The following is a 26089-nucleotide window of genomic DNA, read 5'->3' as shown; positions in this document are numbered from 1 at the left end:
CTCTGTACAACACGTATGTAAGGTTCCCTTCTTGGGAACAATAAGATGACAAAGTTATCCTGACCACATGAAACTTATGACCCATGAAAGATGACATAGTTATTCTCACCACATGAAACTTATGACACACACATAATTTGGCTTTGTAAAACAAAACTTAGTATTTATTCTTAAACTGAAGGAATTCCATAGAGACAGAAATCACTTTGGCCAGTAAACAGTTATGTGTGCCAGCCATTCTGCCACTTATTAGGAGCAGTGGGTTTGTGGAGTTTGCATGCAGCTTTGTCACTTTGCAGGTGCACTGTTATGCTGATCCACAGAGTGGCAGCACAGCGAGAAATAGGCTGCTAGTAAGTGAGACTGAGGTTGCCACTTGATATCAAAACTGGGGCTTCTCCATTGAGCTAGCTATGCAAGAACTTGGAGAGATTTCAGTCCAGCTGGGCCAATGTGATAAAGGGATTGAAGCCACAGAGGAAAGGATTAACATGACAGATGAATACAGTGCAGTTTTTCCATGGCACACACTAACCCAGCTTATCAAGGAGCTGGAAGATCTTGGCGAGGGAAAGGAAGGATCATAAACTGCCACACGCTAGCTGGTTTCTTTAACACAGAGAACCTATACCCTGGGACAAAAGAGTATTAAATACCTACACTGGACCTCTAATACAAAAAAGAAACTGAGCTGGCAGAAGTGTCCTTAAGAGCCACCAAGCACTTACACAAATTTATCATAGCAATTTCGCTAGGGAATTAGCAGTTTGAAATCATTTTGGGAAGAGAAGCTGTTCTGCTAATTAGTAAACTCAGAGAACAGAATGCTGGATTTTAAAGCCCTTTGCATACAGCATATTGTTTGAAGCTAGAAAAACAAATTCAGTTGATGCCCCCATCTGAAACCTGATTACTGTATACAAATGCCTACTTAGCCAGACGCTGTGGCCCGCATGGAGATCCATATTAAAAATGCCCCCTTTACCTGAATTTCTGCAGATGTAATAAGTCTAATCTGGTAAATATACTGGCTGACAAGTTTCATAACGTCACACGGTCAGTTCTGAACACCTGCACAGCTCTGGGTGTCTAAAACAGCATCCATGGTATTGCAGAACAGGGCTCATCCACTGCTACTTAAAATTGTGCAACTGTACTTCACAGTGCTATGGCCATTGGAATAATAGCTGTATGCTGGAAAGTACAACTGCAAAATTTCAAGTAATTAGTGGACGAGCCCCGTTCTTCAACACTGCAGGCATCTGTTTAGATACCCACAGCAGTGCAGGTGGTTCAGAAATGACCGTGTTGCGTTGCACAATATGTCAGCCATTGATTCTTTGCATCCCTAACTTAGGGACTTTGCATACTCACTTTTATCTTGATTTCTAGGGAAAATTCAAGAGTCTATGGCACAAAATACCAGAAATATGTTTTTCAAACTGGAAGATTCCTTTTCTTTAGAATGGAAGATGTTCTAAGAACAATTCCCTTCATTTGTACTGGACCAATTTCTACAAATATAAAAATATAATTGCTATTGATATAACTTGCCTTGAGATAATCCTGAAAGTGGCAATTCAATTAATGAAAGATGGTGAAGCTCTTCCCCTGATAAGTGCAAAGGCCTACCCTCTTTTGCAGAGAGGAAGCCTAAAAGCGATTACCTCCCCACAGACGATCCTCCTTCGTGCTTTGAGCGGGCAGATCACCCACCCAGATGAGCAGCAGCCGGCGCTCCTGTGCCTAGCCGTGGCTCGCCCAGCAGCTCTGGGGGTCAGGCGCAGGGAAGCACCACTATGCGCCCCAGCCCCAGTAATGCACCACACAAGTGCGTGGTGCATTTCTGGGATCCCCCTCCCCGGAGTGTGCCCGCTGTGGCTGACACACGATCAATTTAAGAAGGTTAACGGAGCGCTCACTCTATTCACCTTGTTTAAGGGGGTGGCTATGTAGGTGGGCTTGCCGCTGTGGAGCCACTGGGCTCGTCCTCAAGCCCGCTGGTTCTCATGAGCGAGCAAAACTGGGCAAGGTTTCCTTAACCCAGTTTTGCTTGTTCATGAGAATAGCTTTGGCGACTAAGGTGTCATGATGTGACAATCATGGTTCACCATGAAGAGAGAAACATACCCAAGCTTTTATATGTGGTGGTGGTAGTGTTACTCGATATTATATAGTCATATTGTGTGTGTCAGATTTGCATTTTTATATTCTAATTTAATATTTTTATTGTGTAACTTCTATAGTCCTATATTGTTTTAAATGTTTTTGGGATTGTTTTAATGAAAGGTGGTATATAAATTTAACAATAAATAAATAAATAAATATCAATATTAGTTGACACATCAATATTCATATTGGTGACATTGATCTGAACCTTATATTCCATAACAACAACAGTAGTAGTAGTAGTAGTAGTAGTAGTAGTAGTAGTAGTAGTATTCTAATATGTACTTGAAGATCAACTTTCTTCTACAGGATTATTATCTAACAGGATGTATCCTACCCATGTGAAACAGGACAACATTCTTGCTCCCTTTCTATTTAACTTTTCTGTAGAAGACATCACAGCAAAGAGAGACAAATGTTTCTTCCCTTTAGCAATAAATCTATATTGCTTTATGCTAATGATATAGCAATTTTGACCCCTACAGAAATTGAGCTATGCAGACTACTAGCTGCCTGAAGTAACTGTTCGTCTAAGAAGACATGATGAGGAAAATAGTAGACCTACTTAAATTAAAAGAGCAAGTTATGCATTGCCCAAGTTGTGCTTTTAATTTCAGTGGGACTACTTTGAGTAATTTCCCTCTTCATGTCAGCCAGGGTTAATTATGTGAAAACTAAAGTAGATGTCTTTGAATGCAAAGCAGTGTCACACATGTGGTGCTTTGATTCATATGGAATTGAATATGTGTAGTCTTTCTCCTACTTAGGGGTCTTGTTTACCAGCACGGGTAGCTAGAATAATTATTTTGAATCATACAAACTGATAAGCTAATCAATCAGTTTCAGGTTTCTTAAGATTTTGAGTTTTCTATGGAGGTCTGCCAGTCTGGCCCATTCTGGAATTCTTAGTGCCAAAATTATAATTCCAGTCATTATGTGGATATGGGTTTTATAGCACTCTAGGTATGAAAGTTAATCAGAAAACAGTTGCATGAGATACACAAGTCTGCCAATTAAAAGCTAAATCAGATATTCTAGCTGTTGTAATGAAGGAGCATTGAAGTCTATTTAGATGACTGGATTAAACTTCAGTCTGTTACCAAAGATTTGTTACCAAAGATTTACTTCACTGAACAACTGCATTTAAATTCCTTTAAACAGACTTTATGGCTTGAAAAAGTCAGCGAAATGATTTAGGGTTACAAGTTTTGCCCAGCATATTTTCTAGAAACTGGGCCTAACACTGAAAAGAAATAATTTAAATCCAGATTATGCAACTATTTTACATAATGCAATTTGTTGCTTATTTCTAATCTTATTTCAATCTCATGGTAGGTAATGATTTTTGTATTTTTATAGAGAACACCTTATCTTTACTTTGTTAAGGGACAAGCAGTTGTCATAAACTGTTGCACAGGGATATTACAACAAAATTCCTGACCATTTTCACTATTGTATCTGCGGAGATTACTTGCTTTACTGCCCTGTATCCAAGGTACATGGACAGAACTTTGCCTCTCTACCCCACCCTCAAACAGGTACAGGAGCTGGACCCCATTTAACCTCAGGGGAGGTTAAGCTTAAACTTACATTAGTTATTACATGTATTTCAGTGGTGCTCAATCCATATCCCGCCTATCTGCCCTGAGCCATTTTGGAAGGGCGGTATACAAATCAAATCAAATCAAATCAAATCAAATCAATAAATAAAATTCTGTTTATTTGGTGTATTTTTTCCCTTTTTTTCTTTTTGTATTTTTGTATACAAGGAAACCTCGTTATTCATAGACTCATGATCCGTACTTTTGTATATCCGTGCGTGTCTAATTGGCACCCAATTTCATTAACCACAGATACTAAAGAGTTAAAATCCACATATCCGTGGTTCCTAGAGGACCAGAAGTGACCATGGAGATCACTTCCGGCTACCATTTTGTAAGAAGGATGTAAGCAGGAGCCATTTTGTGGCCCATTTCTTTTTTTAAAGGCACTTTCCCGTGATTATTTTATTTATTTATTTGAAACATTTGATATACCGCCCACTCCGAAGACTCTGGGCAGTGTACAAAAACATCCAAAAGAAGACAGCATTAAAATTACATTCTAAATAAAACTAAAGTAACTAACGGGGGGGGGGGAGTGATAGATAAACTGCAGGGTAAAAGCCTGGCGAAAAAGAAAAGTCTTCAGTAAAGATTTAAAAATTGACAAAGAAGGAGCTAAACGAATCTGTAGAGGAAGGGAATTCCAGAGAAGTGGGGAGGCAACCAAGAAGGCCCATTTTCCATTTGAGGGGGCATTGCCGAGCACAAGAAGACCCCGCAGTGCATGGCACAGTAGTTTTCCCCCATCCTTTGCGGGTTTTTGCCCTTTTAAACAGTTTTGGGGGCATTTCTCAGTTTCATGGGCATTGCTGGGCACAAGGAGATCCTACAGAGCATGGTGCAGTAGGTTTCTCTTGCTTTTTTCTGCTGGTTTGGAGGGGTGGGTGTTTTTTTGTTTTTTAAAAAAACTTTTTTGTCTTTTTTCCCCATCCAGGAACACAACCCTCTGTTTTCCATAGGCACAATACTGGATTACTCACAGTTTCATTACTCGTGGTAATAGGTGAGGAATGGAACCCCTGCAAGTAACCAGGTTTGCCTGTAATGTCACGTAGCCACCCCCCTTCAACACAGAACTAGGGGACAGGAAGAAGAAAAATTCATTAATTGCTATAAGCTCTCTGCCTTAACCACACAGTAATTTCTTCTGCAATTATACTTTCATAAAAAAACAGAAGCCTAGCAAGAAGAATTAGGGTCAGGGACATGCAACAGGGTTCTTTGTATTGAAACCATCTGCTAGAGTACTGTAAGCACTTTTGGTAAACCATTGCAACAAGCCAGTTTCATTTGTACAGCCTGTGCCACAGGCTAGAATCAAGAAGTGCTCAATCGATAATAATGGTGTGATATTGTTTTGGCTTGAAGAAAGGAAGGAAGAAAATGCCTGAGTGAAATTCCCTCCCCTGTAAGTACTGTAGGTGAAGTAGGAATGGGAGACCTCCTTGACTCCAGTCTAGTTTCTGAACAGCAGCTGAATCTATCGTTCCCTCAACCAATGGCATAGTCACCAATGAACTAGTGGGGACAAAAGTGCTGGGCCATGGGTCTCTGGGGGCCACCTGCTGGCCTCTCCTGTTTCCCTGGGCTCACTGCTTGTCTAGCGCTGGCTGCATTTCAAGCCAGTATGCAGTTGTCCCATCTCAGTGAGAACAGGTGGCCCCTTTAAGGCAGCTCTTTCCTCCAGCTGGCATGGAACAGTGCGGCAGCATTGTCAGACTGCTTGGCACAGCTGGTGTGGAGTTTGGTAGTCACTGCCTGTCAAAGGCAGGCCAGTGGTGGCAGTAGCCAGGAGGCAACTGAGACAGCAATGGAGGGGGGCTGCAATGGAGGCAGCAGCAGGCCACCACCTCAAGTTCCACCCAGGGTCACCTTCAATCTCGCTACATCCTACTGTTGTTAAGTAGTGTCAGTTTCGGGCCTGAAAGGATTTGCAGTGGAGCTCAGTCTCCTTCCTCTCTCAGAGGACTATCCGCAAACTGGTCATAGAAACATAGGGAGTTGCCTTATACTGAGTCAGCCCATTGGTCCATCTAGCTCAGTATCATCTACATTGACTGCCTGCAGCTCTCCAAGGTTTCAGGTAGGAGCCCTTTCCAGTCTTACCTGGAGATTCCAGGGACTGAAACTGGGGCCTTCCGCATGCAAAGCAGATGCTCTACCACTGAGCTATGACCCCATCCCTGTCACTCCCCAGTCATTCAACAACTGTCCCTCAGATTAAGTTCTAATGATACAAAGTATCAGTGTGTGCTCATATTGTCTAGTACTCCTGTACTGCTTTTATAGCTGGAGGAATGATCACATGGACAGTTCTTCCTATGGGAAAGTTGTGGTGGTAGATCCCTGGAAGGACACTGTGCCTACAATAGTGGAGATAACAGCATGATCTTGTGAAATCTTGCTGGGACAGTAGATTCAATGTGCACTGGCCTTGCTCAAACTTTGATCAGAGGCTGCTTTTTATAGAAAGGGCACTATACTCCTATTCCCTGGCAGCTGGTGACCAGTTTTCAACGAGACAGGATCCTACTTCTATTCCAATCCCATTCTTTGTGACATTCAACACAAAATGGGCATAATATTGCAATATTAGAAATAAACACCTTCTATCCTGCATACTGCACAATTAGCCTGATGGGGCAAAACAATTACTAACATGAAATTTTACCTAGGACATGCCCTCACAAAATCATGAAAAGACAAAGCCCCTCTTTCCTCTAGAGGAAAAAAGGGAATGCTGTGCAATATAGCATAGTCTTCTTCTTTTGAAGTGCTTTGTTCTTTAAGTACAGGACTCTATCAGGGGATATTATTTTAGTCACCAAACTGTTTAGAATGTACAAAAAAATATCCATTGTGTAAGAGCATAATATTATTTTGGTTGAGCCACAAAAGTATGGCGCCTACCTGTCCTTTGAGATTTATTTATTCATTAAAATGTTCTTATATACCACCTCATCTAAAGACTCTAGGCGGTGAACAATACCAATATGACATATCTAATAATGTAGGAATATGTCCTCGTTTACACTTTCCAATAACACTTTACAACAGAGTGATCCCCTGTTAAGAAGCAGGTGAAGCAGGTTGCTTTAGGCAGCAGACTGTAGGGGATGACAGATTTAGGGCCCAGAGTTTAATTTTAATTTGTTTTTTAAGGCATGCATGTCTGAAAGTGTACCCATTCATACTGCACTGTGTGTGGGTTCAAACTACAGTGTGAACCATCACCAGAACCCATCAGCCTGTCTACTGCTTTCTTTCAGCTTCAGCATCCCTCCCAATTTCCCTTGTCATAGGCAGGATTGGTATAAGCACAGAACCATAGAACATTTGTCCAGCTTCTTCAGCTCAGGTTCTGGTGGTCAGGAGAGCCCTGTTGTAATGGAGTTCATGGGTTTCAGGTTATTTCTGACCCTCTCAACAATTTTCAGTCCACTATCCTAAGCTCACTTTCAGGCTTAGCACACATCTGTCCTCACTCAAACCTGCTTTCAGCTTGCCTCTGGCAGCCTATCTAGGAGATTGTCAGGTTGGACTTGGAGGGAAAAATGAGTAGCAGTAGTTGAAAGAATGTTGCATGCACCCAGCTACCAAAACAAAGGGACAGCCAGCCACCACCACATATGACAGTGGCAGAAATCCTAACTAATGAAGCACCCATGCTTCAGTCAGCTGCAGAGATGTAGTGAGAGCCTGAGTGCTGCTCCACTGTGTTCTGAATTATGAGCACAATTGCACAAGCGTGCTAATATTTTGGGGCACTTCATCGGCGGTTGGTTAATAAGAAATCTACTTTATCTATTATCTATTGTCTAATTTTAGATATAATTGTATTTTAAATCTTTTTAATTTTTATCTAATGTACTGTTTATATTGTGCTGGTCGGTGACCGTAACAATAAAGATTATGACTATGACTTGGGGCACTTTCCCACACTCCACAAACACACTGTAGGTAGGAACATGTCTTGTTTTAAGGGACATATCCCCACTTTTACAGAGTGCTTTCCAGAGCATGGGAGAGCACTCCAGAATATTAGTACTCTTGTACAATTGCACTCATAATTCAACATGCAAGAGAGTAGCACGCGGCTCTCACAGTGTCACTGCAGCTACTTGAACCATGGCTGCTTTGGTAGTCAGGATGTCAGCCAATGTTATATACAGAGATGGGCAAAACCTCATCATCGTGATTCAGAACTGATTCAGATAATGTGAGTATATTCTGTAACAATCATAAACCTCCACACTCCCAATGGCATCTTAAATCCAAGCCACACAATAGATAACATCTTTCTATCTATACCTCAGCCTGAGGAGAAATGGAAGAAACTGCTCTCGGGGAAAATGATATCAAAATATCAATATTTAGAGGCCAAATTTTTATAGTATTAGTTTGCTATATGTTGCTAATTCAAGGTTTTCACATCAGTATTAATTTTTAAGATCACATTTTAGAAATCTTTCTCAAAAAGTTTTTAGAAAAAAGCAGGTGGTATTTCCTGCTTCATAAACTTTGTGGAATGAACATAGTTGATAACACCATGCAAGACAACCCTCTTGATGGAACTGGTTATCATGGATCCATTTATCATCATGTGTCATTAGTTAACCATTTAAAGAGAGATAAGACACGAAAACAATGACATTTGGTAACATCTACAAAATGGCTGATACTTATTTCTGGAAGAACGATTGATAACACTAAATCTTCTTTGGTGGAGAAAGTTACCTCAATTATTTCATCTGCATCTACAGAAACCATTATTATAAATAGTGCTGTGCTGCAAAATACTACTGTACGGTGTATATGAACTGGGCATATACAAGCAAATTCAAAGAACAGGCAGCAAGAACAGAGTCATAGGATTTTAGAGCTGGAAAGAACTTTGGAGGTCTTCTAGTCTAATCCCCTTCTAAGTGCAGGAATCTGCTAGGGCATCCCTGACAGAAGTTCATCAAACTGTGCTTGAGAATCTCACTCAAAAGAGAGCCCATTTGAGTGTTTTTCCATTTGTGCAGCTGTGGGTTCTCCTTCACCAGAGGTTTTCAGACAGGCTGAATGGCCATCTGTTAGGGATGCTGAAGCAGATTCCTACACTCATCATAGTAGATCACAGTACCCATCACAGCAGAAGCACAATAGCTGCTCTTCCAATACTTGAGGTCCAACCCCGGACACAGTCACAAGGATCCTGGTTAAAAAGCCTTTCAGGATTAGTGAGCTCTCTGGAGCTGATTTTCAGAACTCAGAATTTCAGACAATCCTGGTCAAATCACACTGCTTAACCAGCATTTAACCAGGATAAACGGCTTAGGCCCTCGGTATGTAAGAGAGTCTTCCTCATTATGACCCCCACCGCCCATTGAGGTCGTCTGGAGAGTTCCATCTCCAGTTGCCGCCAGCTTGGCTGGCAGCCACACAGGGATGGGCTTTCACAATTGTGGCCTCGAGACTGTGGAATGCACTCCCTACTGAAATATGATCCTCCCAATCACTGACAATGTTTAAAAAGCACTTGAAAAACCCACCTCTTCAGCCAAGCTTTTCTAGCTTTTTAAAATTTTAGTTTTTAACCTTTTTTTAACTTTTAGATTGCCTTAATTGTTTAAAGATGTTTGTGTATGTTTTAACTTGTTTTATGTTGTTGTTGTTAACTGTCCAGAGACAAAAGTTTGGGGTGGTGTACAAATTTGACAAATAAATAAATAATAAATAACTATTGTGGTTATGCTGTCACCTTAAGTAGCGCAGCAGGGAAATGCTTGACTAACAAGCAGAAGGTTATCGGTTCGAATCCCTGCTGGTACTATATCGGGCAGCAGCAATATAGGAAGATGCTGAAAGGCATCATCTGAGACTGCACGGGAGCAGGCAATGGTAAACCCCTCCTGTATTCTACCAAAAAAACCCACAGGGCTCTGTGGGCACCAGGAGTTGAAATCAACTTGACAACACACTTTACCTTTATTGTGGTTATATAGAATGGTTAAAATGCTAGTTAACCAGAGCAGTTTGACCACGATTGCCTGAAATTCTGGGAACTCACAGTCAGCTCTGCAGGGCTTACTAATCATTAACGTTTTAACCAGGATCTTTGTGATTGTGTGATTGATTGAGTCGGTGTCGACTCTTAGCAACCACATAGATAGATTCTCTCCAGGATGATTTGTCTTCAACTTGGCCTTTAAGGTCTCTCTCAGTGGTGCATTCATTGCTGTCGTAATCGAGTCCATCCACCTTGCTGCTGGTCATCTTCTTCTCTTTCCTTCAACTTTCCCCAGCATCTTCTCAAGGGATCTGGGTCTTCGCAGAATGTGTCTGAAGTATGATAGTGTCACGGGGAAAATCATTGTCCAAACGATTCTAATCTTTGTAGGTGCAGACATGTCACAGCATCTAAATATCCTTTCCAAGACCGTTATGTTCTTTAATACATTTCTTTACAACCCAAAACGTAAATTCTCTGGGCAGTTCATAAACAATAAAAACAGCCAATAAAAGATTAAAACATTTCAACAATTAAAATTAAAAAGTTAAAACTATTAAAATACAATTCAAATCAAATCAAATCTTTATTGTTATGGTCATTCAACCAGAAAACACAATTAAAACACAATTAAAACAGTATCTAATTAAAAACCTGGGTGAACAAATGCATCTTGACTGCCCTTTCAAAAGTTGTAAGAGATGGGGAGGCTCTTATTTCAGCAGGAAGTGTGTTCCAAAGCCTAAGGGAAGCAATGGAGAAGGCCCATCCCCAAGTAGCCACCAGACAAGCCGGTGGCAACTGCAGACGAACCTCTCCAGATGATCTCAATGGGTGGTGTGGTTCATAGCGAAGAAGACATTCTATTAAATACCCAGGACTCAAGCTGTTTAGGGCTTTAGAGGTTATAACCAAAACCTTGTACTCTGCCCGGAAACTTACTTGCAGCCAGTGTAGTTCTTTCAATACAGCAGTAATATGGTCTCTCTGAGATGACCCGGAGACCAATCTGGCCGCGGCATTCTGGGCTAACTGCAGTTTCCAGACTATGTACAAAGGCAGCCCCACATAGAGCTCGTTGCAGTAGTCAAGTCTGGAGGTGACCAGCAGATGTACTACTGTTTTGAGGTCATTTATCTCAATCAATCAATCAATTTTACTACAGCCACAGGCCATTAAAAAGACATTAAAAAGCATTAAAACAAAACAGTATACACAGTAAACAAAATAAAACAGAATAAAACAGTAGGCTCCTATAAAATTGACCCTAAACAAGATCTTAATCTAATAGCAACATAGAAGGATTTTGCCACCACTTTAGTAACCTCATTATTTTGGTCCTCAAGGCAGACGTTCAAGTAAAAGGGGTCAGCTCTTCCTGGAAATTGCTCTAGCAGAGGGGATATAAGTTCTTTCCTGGTATCACAGTAAATGATGTGGTATCACATCTCAAGAAAAGGATGCAGCTGTCGTATCAGCCAAAGCTGATAAAAGGCACCTCTGGCCACTGCCTCAACCTGGGACACCAGGGAGAGTTGCGTCCAGAAGCACCCCCAGACTGCGTACCTGTTCCTTCCAGGGAAGTGTGACCCCATCCAGAACAGGCAGATCAAAATCATCTCCCGGGTTCCGACCCCGCACAGTAAGTACTTCTGTGGATTCAGTCTCAGTTTGTTACCTCTCATCCAGGCCATCACTGCCTCCAGGGAGGAATTTAGGGAGGTTATGCCTTCTCCTGATGACTTTGACATGGAGAAATAGATTTGGGTGTCATCAGCATATTGATAACAATCTGCACCATATCTCCTGATGACCTCTCCCAGCAGTTTCATGTTGATGTTAAAAAACATGAGAGACAATATGGAGCCCTGAGGGAGACCATACCGAAGTTCAGTTTTTGAAGAACAACAGTCCCCGAGAGACACCGGACTGGGTCTCACGATCAGTGAGATCCGATTTTGTCCGGTGAGTGGGAAGGGAGCCCTGGGCGGCCGGATCGGCCACCCACACGATGGCCTGCTCCAAGTCGGAGCTGGCGGGAGGTGAGGGGAACAGGGGCCGTGCGGCCCCCGCAAGCCCCAGTATGCCCTGTGTGAGCGCGCAGGGCATACTGGGGAGACCCCCGAGCCAGGAGGCTGCTTTTAAGCCTACCAGCCGGGGGTCTACTCATGAGTAGGCGTGGCGCGAAGGCGCACCGCGGCTACTCACAATTGCAAAAAGCAGGTTTGCAGGAGCGCTCGCTCCGCAAACCTGCTTTTTGCCAGGGGTTCTCGAGCGGGTTAGCTGCTCCAGAACCACCAGGCTAAGTGCCTCCCACCCCCAACCCCCTCAGATGCTCCAGAAGGATACTATGGTCGATAGTATTGAAAGCCACGGAGAGGTCCAAAAGGACCAATAGAGTCACACTTCCCCTGTCTATTCCCAATTGGAGATCATCCATCAGGCCGACCAAGGCAGTCTCCACTCCCATAGCCCACCCGAAAGCCAGTCTGAAACAGGTCTAGATAATCAGTTTCATCCAAGACTGCCGGGAGTTGGGAGGCCACCACCCTCTCAGTTACCTTGCCCAGCCACGTACGGTTGGAGACAGACCTATAGTGGTTCAACTCTGAGGAATCCAGGGCAGGCTTCTTAGGAAGTGGTCTAATAATTGCCTTCTTAAGACAAGGAGGGATCCTGCCCTGGATTCCTCAGAGAAGCATTTATGATCTCTATCAGGCCTTCTACAACAACCTTCCTGCCAGATGGTATTAGCTACATCGGGCAAGGGTCAAGAGAACAGGTTGTAGGCCGCATCGCTCCAAGCAGCTTGTCCACATCCTCACGAGTCACAAACTGAAACTGAAACTGATACAGCCTAACCACATAAGAAGAGTCGCTGGACACCTCCGATTCAGACACTGCAGTAATTGTGGAATCTGAATCCAAGTCGGCCCGAATATGAGAGATTTTATCCACAAAGAAATCATTAAACACATCACAACGGGTAATAGATGTTCCAAATTCTGATTCAACAGAGGAGGGGCATTCACTAGCCCTCTCACAACCCTGGACAACTCCACTGAGTGTGAACTTGCGGATGCAATTTGGGCCGAAAAGAATCGCTTCTTTGCCGTCCATATTGGCAGAGCATAGATCTTAAAATGTGCTCTATGTTGTAATCTGTCAGATTCGAGTCGGGTCTTCCTCCACTTGCATTCCAGTTGTCTACCTCTACCTACTTCTTTGCAACCCTACCAAGTGCTAGTCTGTGGCGTATTTCTTGACAGCTGGATCCTTTACTGTTGATGGTCGATCCTAAAAGGCAGAAGCTATCTACCACTTCAATGTCTTGTCAATTCTGAGGCTGGTTGCTGTACCTGTTGTCATTATTTTAGTCTTCTTTACATTTAGTCGTAGTCCCATCTTTTCACTGTGCTCCTTGACTTTCATTACTAGAGCTTGCCGATCATCTGCATTCTCAGCTATCAGAGTGGTGTCATCAGCATAGCACAGGTTATTGATGTTTCTTCCTCCAACTTTAAAACCATGCTCGTCTTCTTCCAATCCAGCTTCTCTCAGTATATGTTCAGCATATAAATTGAATAAAGAAAGAAAAAGTACACAACCTTGTCTTACTCCTTTGCCGATCTGGAACCAGTCTGTTTCACCACGTTCCGTCTGGACTGTGGCTTCCTGCCCTGTGTATAGGTTTCTCATGAGAACAATGAGATGACCCGGGATGCCCATTTTCCTAAGGATGTTCCACAACTTGACATGGTCGATGCAATCGAAGGCTTTTCTGTAGTCAATAAAGCCCATATTGACTTCTTTCTGGTATTCTTTGGCTTTCTCAATTATCCAGCATGCATCAGCAATGATGTCTCTTGTTCCTCTGCCTTTTATGAAACCAGCTTGAACATAGGGCATGTCTCTTTCCACATAGGGCTCTAATCTGCATTGGATGATCCTGAGCATTATTTTGCTAGCAAGTGAAATTAAGGATATTGTGCGATGGTTTGCGCAATCTGTTAAGTCTCCTTTCTTTGGAATGGGTATGTAGACTGCCTTTTTCCAATCTGTTGGCCACTGTGTTCTCCAAATTTGCTGGCATAGTTTAGTTAGAGCCTTAACTGATTCTTCTTCTGTTGCCTGCCATATTTCTGTAGCTATTCCATCAATTCCTGTAGCCTTCCGACTTGGTAATGACCGGAGTGCTGATCTAACTTCATCTTCCCGTACTAGAGGTTCTTGCAAGTAGGGAATATCTTCTAGAGTATATTGGACGTTGAAGTCCCTGCTGTACATATTTTCAGTATACTCCTTCCATCTCTGTTTGATCTTCTCTTAATCCATTACTATCTGCCCTTTGGCAACCCTTAACATACCATTCGAGGTTGGAACCTCTCTCTGAGTTCAGAGATCTTTGTGTGAACATAGCCATAAATACCTTAGGCTCCCTTGAAAATGCTTAAATACAATCAGAAGCAGAACACATCATACCAAGGGCCAATTCACAGAATACTTTTTCTGCCATGGAGGCGGGGTGGTGAGTGGTTACTTCTCATGTAAAAAGAAAAAGAATAATGTGAAGGAGACTAAAAATCCTATACAAATATAAAGTGAGAGGCTTGCTGAGAACTGTGGGCTGCACTGATTGGATTTCTAGGTTAACATATATATGGCTGAATGAACAGTCCTGACCAGAGTAAGAGATTAATATTTGAAAACTCTTTCTCTCCCCGCTGTAAAAACGTGTAATTTCTCTCCATTTTAAAATGACCCAATGTTAATTTGCTAGCTTTTGCTTAAAGACAGTATTCAAATATAATCTCTCTTTTCTTAATTACTCTTGATTTTATAACAAAGACTTCTTTCATGACAGAAACATATAAAAGAGAATGAGATAAGTATTAGCCAAACTCCCTTGTTCTTGCTGATTCTTTTGTAGCTAACTAAGCGTAAATAAGGATTAAACACAGCTCACTTTTGTTTACTGTTGAAATGGTGAAACCAGTGTTAGATGAGCATTTACAAGGACATATTGTCTCAGTCCTTGGGAGATCCAGCTCTCTGCAGAAATAATTTGTAACTGTCAAATGTTTTATCATTTACTGCATTTCAAACTGGGTAACTCCAGGAACTGGGATGAAGCCAGCAGATGGTGATAGAAACTAAACCCATGATATGATTCAGTAATCAGTGAGCAATGGAGAGAGGTGCCCTTCTCCATTCCCATACAGTACCCCTGCTCGATTCTAAGGTTAAACATTCCAAACATACTTCATTCTCTGCTCTGTCTTCTGTCTAATGTCCCACTATGTAGAGTCAATTGGCAGAACTAACCAGAATCCAAGTCACTCCAAGTCCACTTTCATTACCATGGTGCTTTACACTTTAACAAAGCAGATGACATTGATAAACACATTCAGGCAACACACTGGCTAGCTGTTACTCAATCAATAGTGAATTATTAGAGCTAAGGCTCAAGGTAGATATGCACATATACAGGTGAAACTTGGAAAATTAGAATATCGTGCAAAAGTCCATTGATTTCAGTAATGCAAATTAAAAGGTGAAACTGATATATGAGACAGACGCATTACATGCAAAACGAGATAAGTCAAGCCTTAATTTGTTATAATTGTGATGATCATGGCGTACAGCTCATGAAAACCCCAAATCCACAATCTCAGAAAATTAGAATATTACATGGAACCAAGAAGACAAGGATTGAAGAATAGAACAATATCGGACCTCTGAAAAGTATAAGCATGCATATGTATTCAGTACTTGGTTTGGGCCCCTTTTGCAGCAATTACTGCCTCAATGCGGCATGGCATGGATGCTATCAGCCTGTGGCACTGATGAGGTATTATGGAAGACCAGGATGCTTCATTAGCGGCCTTCAGCAATTCTGCATTGTTTGGTCTCATGTCTCTCATCCTTCTCTTGGCAATGCCCCATAGATTCTCTATGGGGTCAGGTCAGGCGAGTTTGCTGGCCAATCAAGCACAGTACACTGTATACTTTTCAGAGGTCCGATATTGTTCTATTCTTCAATCCTTGTCTTCTTGGTTCCATGTAATATTCTAATTTTCTGAGATTGTGGATTTGGGGTTTTCATGAGCTGTACGCCATGATCATCACAATTATAACAAATTAAGGCTTGACTTATCTCGCTTTGCATGTAATGCGTCTGTCTCATATATCAGTTTCACCTTTTAATTTGCATTACTGAACTTAATGGACTTTTGCACGATATTCTAATTTTCCGAGTTTCACCTGTAGTACAGATGAAAAATGGGTTAATATTTTAGTTCTCATTATTTTAATTCTGAATATTTAACAAGAGAATTAAGTTATGTGTATTTTGGTTCAACATGACACAGTGTACTGAAGCTTTAGGGGGTCTAAAAACAATTGAACACAGAGGAGGAGAAAAAAGGAAGAACTAGCCTGAAACAATAATTACTGAGAGGGAGCTCTTTCCAAATATTGCCTATATAGGAGCAAGACAGGACCGGAACTGGGGACTAATTGACACTAGCTCTATGGGAACTAAAGTAAAGGTAAAGTGTGTCGTCTAGTCAGTGTTGACTCCTGGTGACCACAGAGCCCTGTGGTTGTCTTTGGTAGAATACAGGAGGGGTTTACCATTGCCATCTCCTACGCAGTATGAGATGATGCCTTTCAGCATCTTCCTATATTGCTGCTGCCTGATATAGGTGGTGTTTCCCATAGTCTGGGAAACATACTGTACCAGTGGGGATTTGGCCCTATCTGGAGCTTGTAGAGGCTGACAAGCCAGCATAGAGGATAACCTCACTATACCATGGGAAAAGAATAATGCAGATTATACAAAAGGGCAATGGACACCAATTCAGCCTCTGTCATGCCCAATAGAGCTGCTATACTTTGCTAAAAAGGAGGACATGGCAAGCCATACATTTTGGTACAGTGTTAGAAATGCTGCACCATCCTTTCCTCTTTACATTCTGTATAATCTCCCTATTTAAAAAGCTCTGTAATGCAAGGTGTAATCCCCAGTCCTACAACTAAATCACATATTTATTAATTTGTGACACAGAGTGCCCACTAACTGTCCCTGAAGCTTTCTTTTGTGAATGTGTGTGTCAGTTTATTGATTCTGGTCCCTTCCTGCTCGCTCTTCTCAAACCCTTCTTCTGTTAGGCATTCAAGAGTATTTCTGTGCTGCTGCAGGTCATAATTGAAAAAGACAGAAATGCTCAATATGACTCATACATTATTCAGCTTATCAACTGCCCAAGAGAAAAAGAGAAGGAGAGGTGTGTGTATGTCTCCGTCTCCCTCTATCAACAGAAGAAAAATTCTTCAATTACATTAGTGTATGCAGCTCTGTTCACTAACAGGATCTGGAGTTCGAGAGATGGAAGTGGAGAAAGAGTGATGGCACAGAGAAGTAACTGCTACAGAACATTTGCTTGTGTGAAGATTCTTGGCTCCAGATTTCCTCTTAACAATGTACCAAATGGAACATATTAGCAAGCAGAAACACTATCACAAACCATGGCAGAAATCTAAACCAAAGACCACACATTAGCTCGTTGGAAGGACATAACGGAAGTCAACTAAACCTGGATCAACTAGTTCTGAATTCAATGCTAAGTCCTATGAAGACTTGGGGGAATATTTTTGCACCACATAACTATGATAATATGTATGAAAGACAGGACCACTGCCAAAAGCGAGAGTATACGGTTTCCATCTGCCAAATATTATTTTAAATCCAGCTATTGAAAACAAGAAGGCAACACACTTCAAGCTGTGACATTCAACTTGGAAGCAATATGAGAAGGATCAACATTCCCGAAAGTTACCGCATAAAAATACATTAAAAACAAAAAACAAAAAACTGGTTGCAAATGGCTAATACTCTTGTGCTAATCGCCTAGGAGGAATTCCCAAACTAACTATTAGATCTATGACTGGTAAAATGGCTTTACAAGACCATTAACCTTACTTGATTTTACCACATGCAATTGATAGACTTGTCAGAACCAAACTTACAGCTAAGGACCAAACTGCTAATCTTTTCTTATTTCTTGCATACAAAGCATACACTACTCACAGATATACTCATTGAGGAAGTAATAATCCTTATAATCCTTAACAGAACTGTTCACCAAAATGTTTGGATAATATGTCCCAAAGTAGCTGATTTGTGCAAGAAACAGATTTGCTCCTGAAGAGTGCTCACCAAGCAATCTGGTGAAATATCTTACACCACAATATTTGTCTGGAAACAAAACCCTGAGTTATCAATAGCCACTTACTCTACACATTCCAATTTCCTTAGCTGAAACTTTTCATGATAAATGCAAGTTTTCCAGTGCTCCTAAATAGTTTTAGCAGCATTTTAGAGAAGGCCTGACAGTCAAATTTAAAAAATGTTGTCAAAGTAAGGACTGCATACTATCTGGAAACACCTGATATGTCCATTAGCTCTAGTTCCTGTTACTATTCCTATTAATGAATGAGCTATTACAAACTAATTAGGAAGGGGATTGAAAATAAAACTGCTAATATTGTAATGCCCTTATACAAAACTAGGTGCGGCCACACCTGGAGTACTGCATACAGTTCTGGTCACATCTAAAAAAAAGGACATTGTAGAACTGGAAAAGGTGCAGAAGAGGACAACCAAGATGATCGGGGCCTAGAGCACCTTTCTTATGAGGCAAGGCTACAACAACTGGGTGTCGTAAATCTATTAGCTCAGCTAACCCAACAGGATTTACAACCCCCTTCAGCACTCCTCGGTGAGTTAACAGAAAGTGGCAGCGGAACTGCACGAGTGAAAAATAAAAGGCTCACAAAGAAAAACAGTAAATGAATTAAGTTCCCTGAACTGAACTAGGTACCCCCCTCTAACAATAACTGAGTAAAAAGTGAACAGAAAACACAGAGCAAGGAATGAAAATAGCGAAGGACAACAGAAACAAGGAATTAACAGAACAAAGCAGGAAAGCATAAACAAGGCAAACTGGAACTCGGACAAAGTTTTGGAATTCAATAGCACACTGTCTGCGGACCAGCGAAAGTTGCAAACATCACCTGAGCAATTGAGAGACTGCCAAATATATATGGCTCAAGAGAACCAGCAGCCAATCAGGCTTCCCTGAGTAAGCACTTTGGCTTCCTCTCTAGTGATCTCCTGAAGCTGCGTGACTTCCACTAAGCCTCCCTCTTGAGCCGTCTTCTCAAGACAGGTGAAATCCCAGGTCCTCCCCATCAGAGATCATGTCTGGCAGCTGTTGCGAATCCTCAGCTCCAGAGTCTGGTCTCCCTGCCAACTCCTGTTGCTGTGCCTCTGAGCCCTCATTAGCAGACGAATCCTCCCGTTCCTGCTCTGACTCCTCTGAGTCACAAGTCTGAGCCATGACACTGGGGCTATTTAGTTTAGAAAAAAGACAACTGCAGGGAGACATGATAGAGGCCTATGAAATCATGCATGGTGTGGAGAAAGTAGATAGAGAGAAATTCTTCTCCCTCTCACATAACACTAGAACCAGGGGTCATCCCATGTAATCGATTGCCAGGAAATTTAGGACCAGCAAACGGAATTACTTTTTCACACAACACATAATCAGCTTTTGGAATTCTCTGCCACAAGATGTGGGGACAGCCAACAACCTGGTTGGCTTTAAGAGGGGTTTGGATAACTTCATGGAAGAGAGGTCTGTCTACGGCTATAGTTGGAGGGCTATAGGCCACCTATACTCAGAGGGCTATAGGCCATCTCCAGCATCAAAGGCAGGATGCCTCTGAGTACCAGTTGCAGGGGAGTAACAGAAGGAGAGAGGACATGCCCTCTACTCCTGCCTGTAGACTTCCAGCGGCATCTGGTGGGCCACTGTGTGAAACAGGATGCTGGACTAGATGGGCCTTCGGCCTGATCCAGCAGGGCTGTTCTTAAGTTCTTAAACTCATATTTTCTTTTAAATCATCAGCACTTACATTCCTGTTGAGGAATAATCCAGAAAGAAATAAGAGAAAAAGCAGCAGAAAGTTTTATGTGGTTCATCTAGACAATTAAGGTAAATTAAAATTGCTTTCAGATAAAGCTGCATAGCCAGGCATCTCCAGACCATCTATTAAATCACTAAATAGACAAACAGTATCAGACAAATGAGGGGTGGCTGGTGAAAAAAATTCAGAGAAGGAAAAGAAGAGGGATCAGAGGAAGAGGAGGAAGAAAATTCTCCCCCTTTTATCTTTACTCCCCATCTATACTTCCTCAACCAATCCAAAATTTGGCTGAAAGCCTCCTTCCACTTATGTACCATTAGGACCCCCTGGCCACTGGCTGCACATCCTAAAGGATACTTTTGGAGACAACTAGGTTTGGTGAACAGAAACACAATTCCTGCCTTTTTGATGAAGAGAAGAAAGCCTTTTGCCTCCTTTCACTCTAACAATTACCTCCAGGGGTGGAGGATCATGTCTGCATGTTGTTCTCTACTACCAACAATCTCTTTGATTACTGAACAGTGCCAATGGGCAGCTCTTGGTCTCAGGTAGTTGGAGGAGGGCTTTTCTTTCAAGTTGGATGTTTCTCCATACTACAAGAGGCCCCACCCCAATTAACCCTTCCCTTCTTTTGGTGCCCAGTAAGTCAGCATGTTGGACATCCACAGTATGGATCTGGTTCATACTGTATGGTTCATACTGTCACAGTATGGTCTGGTTCATACTGTCAACATTTTCTTTTTACAGTCTACCATAGTCTACCACAGTGGTGTTACAAACAGAAAGGGTATTCACATGCACAGCCTAACCCAAGGCTGCGTGTGTGAAGTGCTGGGATCCAGCCCAATCCCGGCATTGCCCCTGTGCCAAGCCCAAGGTTTTAACCCAGTATTTAGTGTTAACCTCGGCTAGTGATTATCTGGGTGACCAGTGCCGGGTTAAACGGCTTCCCCTCAGCCCACTGCCATTTCCAGCAGCAAGCTGGGGGGAAGGAGTGGCTGCACTGAGTGCAGCAGCTGCCCTAGTGAGAGCAGTCGCTGCGCTCATGGCCTGGGGAACCCTGGGATGCGGAAGGGTGAAAGCCCTCCCACTCCAGCATCTCCCTCCACCGCTCCACTGCTTGTGTGGACACGCGGTATGGTGGAGGGGAGGACGGTGGCTGCTCATCTGTTGGGGAAGGTAGGCGAGCTGCTGCCTTCCCCACAGCCTGCCCGCCATCACCAACGAGGTTGTGTGCATGACCTCAGAGTATTAGATTTAGACAAGGGAGACCCAGGTTCATATCCCTGTTCAGCCATGAAGCTCTCCAGTTCACCTTGGACCACTCACTTTCTTGCTTAAGACTATACTGCCTCACAGAATTGTTATACGGACAAGCATGGGGATATAACTAGTGTATTTATACAGCCTTATGCGCCTAAGAGAAAGGGCAAGATTTTTAAAAAAGCAATCAAGTAACTCCCCCCACTTACTGGATGGGAGGGTTAGAGTTACATGTTACACAATACAAAGAGAAACAAGATGGGTGCAAACCTGGAATTTTAAAAATGCCATCATAAATCTATAGGCTAAGCGACTTTATGAGCAACATATGGTCCTTTTAAAAAATTATTATTCCCTTATGTATCTGCCCTTATAGGTATTATGTTAAAATCTAGCTCCTGCTGTAAATACAGACGTTATTTGAGAGCAGCCATTACACCAAGAAATGAATACATCATTGCCTTATCTTTACAAGCACCTTAATGCATATGCATTAAAAATGCACAATGACAACATTAAAAAGAATTTGATGCGAAAAGGCACAATGATCAAAGCATTAATCCTTTTATGTAAACACACACAGAGAAACAACCACCACAACCAACACTAAGTACTGGAAGTTCACCTTTCCAAAGTGAGAAACAAAAAGTTCAGTCTTTTTGGAGCTAGCTACAGTGCATAATGACCAACTATAACAAATCAAACAGATTTTCACCTACCTTCTAACACTGTCAGTTTGGCACTGGTGTTTATCTCCCCAACGTTGTTGGTAGCCATGCATTCATAGATTGCTTCATCTCGAAGGACACGCAGAGGCTGAATACGTAGAACCGATCCAGACCCATCATCAAATTCAATAACCTTCCCAAAGAAAGAAAAGTCTGTTATCAACCCCTTACTAGAACTATTCCATATTAAAACTATTGGTCTGTGCACATAAAATATTCCTAATCTTTTAACCATTATTAAGGATCAGGAGATGGCTGCACACTTTTGCCCTAGCTCTTTCTCTCTTGAATGCAATTTTCCCCAGCCTTACTAACCATGCTACTCAGGTTAAAAACAAACAAACAAAAAACAAAACACGACTACAGATATTTATATACAGCTTTTCAACAAGAGTTATCTAATCAGTTTACATAATAAATAAATAATTTTTTTAAAGTTAGATCTGAAATTAGATATATTAGGAGTGCTGAATCTAAAACAGGTATAAAGTGAATTCCAGAGATATCTCTATGAATACACATAAGAGGAAAAACAAAACTCATCACCTGTTCCTCATACCGCCCGCCCCCCAAAGGAACATCCATTGTTAGAGAAAGAACCATATTTTAATGAAGTTGAGAGTAAGCAACATACTAGCTCTGCTCTTAATAATACAATTTGATTTAAATAAAGTATTGCAGTCAAGATTCTGCCCCTCACCCTGGCAAACACACACTCTAATAAAAGTCTTTGGATATATATCCTAGAATCATTTGAGACCAAGAGGAACTCAGAGTTTGACGTGTGACATCAGTGGTTATTTAGAACTGTTCTGAACTTGATGAAAGGTAGAATTTGAAAGGCACAATAAACTGTTTACTGTGATAATGCTAGGTTAAGTATCACATTGCTTTGGCAGAAGATTGGCGAATCTCTTACAATAAAGGTCTATAGAATTGCTTCATTAATCAGAATGGATGTAACGGTGAAGGGACTGGCATGATCATAACTATAGTTTGCCATTAAGCATTAGCCTGGTTCAGAATAGGGATGTGTGAATTGATTCGTGGCAAAATAACTTTGACTCGAATCTGAGCAATTCAAGTGATTCAACCTCAAATCTCACCCTTGAGGATGCTTACCAGATTTGAGGTCAAATCGAATCACCCTCAATTCAAACTAGAATCAATTCGGCAATTTGCACCTCCATTTTGTCCCCAGTGATCTCCATTTTGTCCCCTCTGAGCTTCTGCCATCACTACCAGGGGTAAATTTTTAGGAATGTTTATGTGTGGATTCTTTTATGTGTAACTTCTTCATAGGGATTCCCTTCAGAGGGGTTCCCTATGAAGAAGTCATTTCACAACTGAGAATCCACAACACATAAACATTCCTAAACATTCAACCGTTTGCCCGATTCCTTTGGGGGTTGAGTGGCAGTTGTCAATCATGGGGCCCTGCCACCTAACCCGCTTTGGTGCCCCTTAGTCCTTAAAAATTCAGCCGAATTGATTCAAATATGAATCAAATTGACTCCGATTCGAGGGCAGATCTGAACTCGAATAGAATCAGGCTGATCAGATTCAAATGCGAACTGAATCACAAAAATCATTTCATGCACATCCCTAGTTGCACATCCCTAGTTCACAACTCATGGCTAAACCATGGTTTGCTCCCCAGCACCATGCCTCAAGTTCACACACTCCCTTCTTCCTGCTCCATGCTCCGATTCACTCACTCACTCCATGGTTTGAGCAAACCATATTTTGCTATGATGTCTGAATCAGACAAACTATGGTTTTCACAAGCTAAGGTCTATCACCAAATGGAGCTGGAAATCCAGTTTATATCATGATCTCCAGTTCTGGTTTGGAGACCAACTATGATTTGTAAAAGCCACAGTTTGCCTGATTCAAGTGTGTCACTATGCTTTGTTCAAATCAGGAAGTGAGTGAGTGAATCAGAAATAGCAGGGGGAGGGTGAAAGAGGAATTATATGAATCCCAACAATGACACAGATGGGACATGATGTCAGAACCAGGAGACTAAATTCTATTCCACTAAATAGGAAAAGTCTTGAATTCTTTTGTAGTGCAAATAATGGAAGCTGGGCAGATAGAGATGCCATTTATGAATTGTTTCATAGTGGCAAAGACAGTAAAGGAACAGACTCAAAACTTAATTAACTTCCCTTAATCTAGTTTCAATTTATAAACAGAGGAAAACCTAAAGGAATAAGATACGGATTAGAAAGGTCTGGTTTAGATGATGTATCTAAACCATGGTTTAGATAATTAAGAAAAAGCCTGTCCTTCTCTAGGGCTTGTTCTACATTTCATCCAAACTGTGGTTTATAAACAAATCAGGAAAGAGACCACAGTTTGCTCCATAGCTCCTCAAGAGCAGATGCAATTTAGAACAGTTCAAAAGTGGAAGTGGAAGCTTCTGATCTCCTCCCCTGGGGATCAAAAGAGCAGAAGAGGGGAGGAGGAAGTATGCAAGAATGATAGGAGAGCAGGCTTGTTCACAATCATCTAAACATAGGTAAATGTTAGATTTGTTTGTTTGATTGATCGATTGATTAAGTGACGTCAAGTCGGTGTTGACTCTTAGCGACTACATAGATAGATTCTCTCCAGGATGATTTGTCCTCAACTTGGCCTTTAAGGTCTCTCAGTGGTGCATTCACTGCTGTCGTAATCAAGTCCATCCATCTTGCTGCGGGTCATCCTCTTCTCTTTCCTTCAACTTTCCCCAGAATTATGGACTTCTCAAGGGAGCTGGATCTTCGCATAATGTGTCCCAAGTATGATAGTTTGAGCCTGGTCATTTGTGACTTGAGTGAAAATTCTAGATTGATTTGTTCTGTGATCCATTGGTATTTTTTCCTGGATGTCCATGGTATCCTCAAAAAGTCTTCTCCAGCATCAAAGTTAAAAAGCATCGGACATTTGAGTTCGCAAACAAACCAGGCAAGTTGTTAGCTTGGAAAATTAGATCTGAGAAGAAGAAAAATTACATATCCAAAATACTTACAAAAAATGGGCTCTCTTATGATGGAAAGGAAATAAGAGCGGAATTTTTAAAATATTATTCAGAATTATATAAAGGCAAAATAGTTGAAGATAAAGAAATTGAGCAGTTTCTTAGGACCAAAAATATTCCAAAACTTACTAAGGAGCAAATAGAAACTATGAATGCTCTGATAACAATTATGGAAATAATAGAAGTAATAAATCAAGCCAAGTCCAACAAGGCCCCCGGGCCTGATGGACTGTCAGCATTATACTATAAGTCATTTAAAGATCAAATTCTACAACCTCTTCAATGGACTATGAATGATATCTTACAAAAAGGGATTATGCCGGATTCGTGGAAGTACGCAAATATTGCAGTAATCCCAAAACCAGACCAAGACTTAACGTTAGTTAAAAATTATAGACCAATTTCACTCTTAAATAATGATTACAAACTTTTTGCTGACATTTTGGCAAGAAGAATGAAGGTTATATTGAGGCATTTTATTCATGAAGATCAAGCTGGATTTTTGCCAAGGAGACAATTGAGAGATAATGTCAGAACAGTCTTGAATGTACTGGAGTACTATGAAAAACATAATGATAAACAGATGGCGATTATTTTTCTGGATGCAGAGAAAGCTTTTGACAATATTTCGTGGCAATTTTTGTGGAGATTACTAGAGGTAATGACTGCTGGCAATAATTTTATTAGGGCAATTAAGACAATTTATTCGGAGCAATATGCTAAGATTATTGTAAATGGGGAATTATCAGACAACTGTGTAATACAAAAAGGGACTAGACAAGGATGTCCACTTTCCCCATTGCTTTTTATATTGGTTCTAGAAGTGCTTTGTAGAACTATCAGAGAAGATGATAAATTACATGGTCCCAAAATTGGGAAACAGGATTATAAGCTGAGAGCCTTTGCAGATGATGTTGTGCTGTTTTTAGAGAATCCAATGGAAAAGATTGAAAGACTCTTGGATAAAATACAACAATTTGGTCAGCTGGCTGGATTCTATATAAACAAGACCAAGACTAAGGTTTTAACTAAAAATATGGATCAGAAAGCTAAAGACAGACTTTCTGAAAAAAGTGAGTTGAAAGTGGAGAAGAAAGTTAAATATTTGGGGGTCTGGTTATCAAATAACAACTCCTTGTTGTTTATAAATAATTATGTTAAAATATGGAATTCAGTGAAAATTGATTTACAAAGATGGTCTAAAATGAATTTGTCTTTAATGGGAAGAATTTCAGTGGTGAAAATGAATGTTTTGCCTAAAATGTTGTTTCTCTTTCAGACTATTCCCATAATTAACACTTTAACTTGTTTT

At 41.3% G+C, this 26089-nt stretch overlaps 1 protein-coding gene across 23 annotated transcripts in view; it reads right to left on the bottom strand.

Annotated features, from left to right (window-relative positions):
• The window catches only part of PTPRF (protein tyrosine phosphatase receptor type F), a 759513-nt gene that overhangs the window by 317496 nt on the left and 415928 nt on the right, over positions 1-26089 (bottom strand). For all 23 annotated transcript variants that reach the window (XR_008305992.1, XM_053244735.1, XM_053244734.1 and 20 more), the window contains one exon: positions 21744-21885. Coding sequence is in view for 22 of the 23 variants with exons in the window: in XM_053244735.1 (XP_053100710.1) it covers positions 21744-21885 (142 nt within the window). In the remaining variant the exon portion in view is untranslated. The remainder of the gene's footprint in view (positions 1-21743; positions 21886-26089) is intronic.

This window comes from Hemicordylus capensis, chromosome 4 (assembly GCF_027244095.1).
Source record: "Hemicordylus capensis ecotype Gifberg chromosome 4, rHemCap1.1.pri, whole genome shotgun sequence".
Taxonomy (NCBI): Eukaryota; Metazoa; Chordata; class Lepidosauria; order Squamata; family Cordylidae; genus Hemicordylus; species Hemicordylus capensis.
The sequence above is the reverse complement of the archived record's forward strand: the minus strand, read 5'-3'. Positions and strand labels throughout refer to the sequence as shown.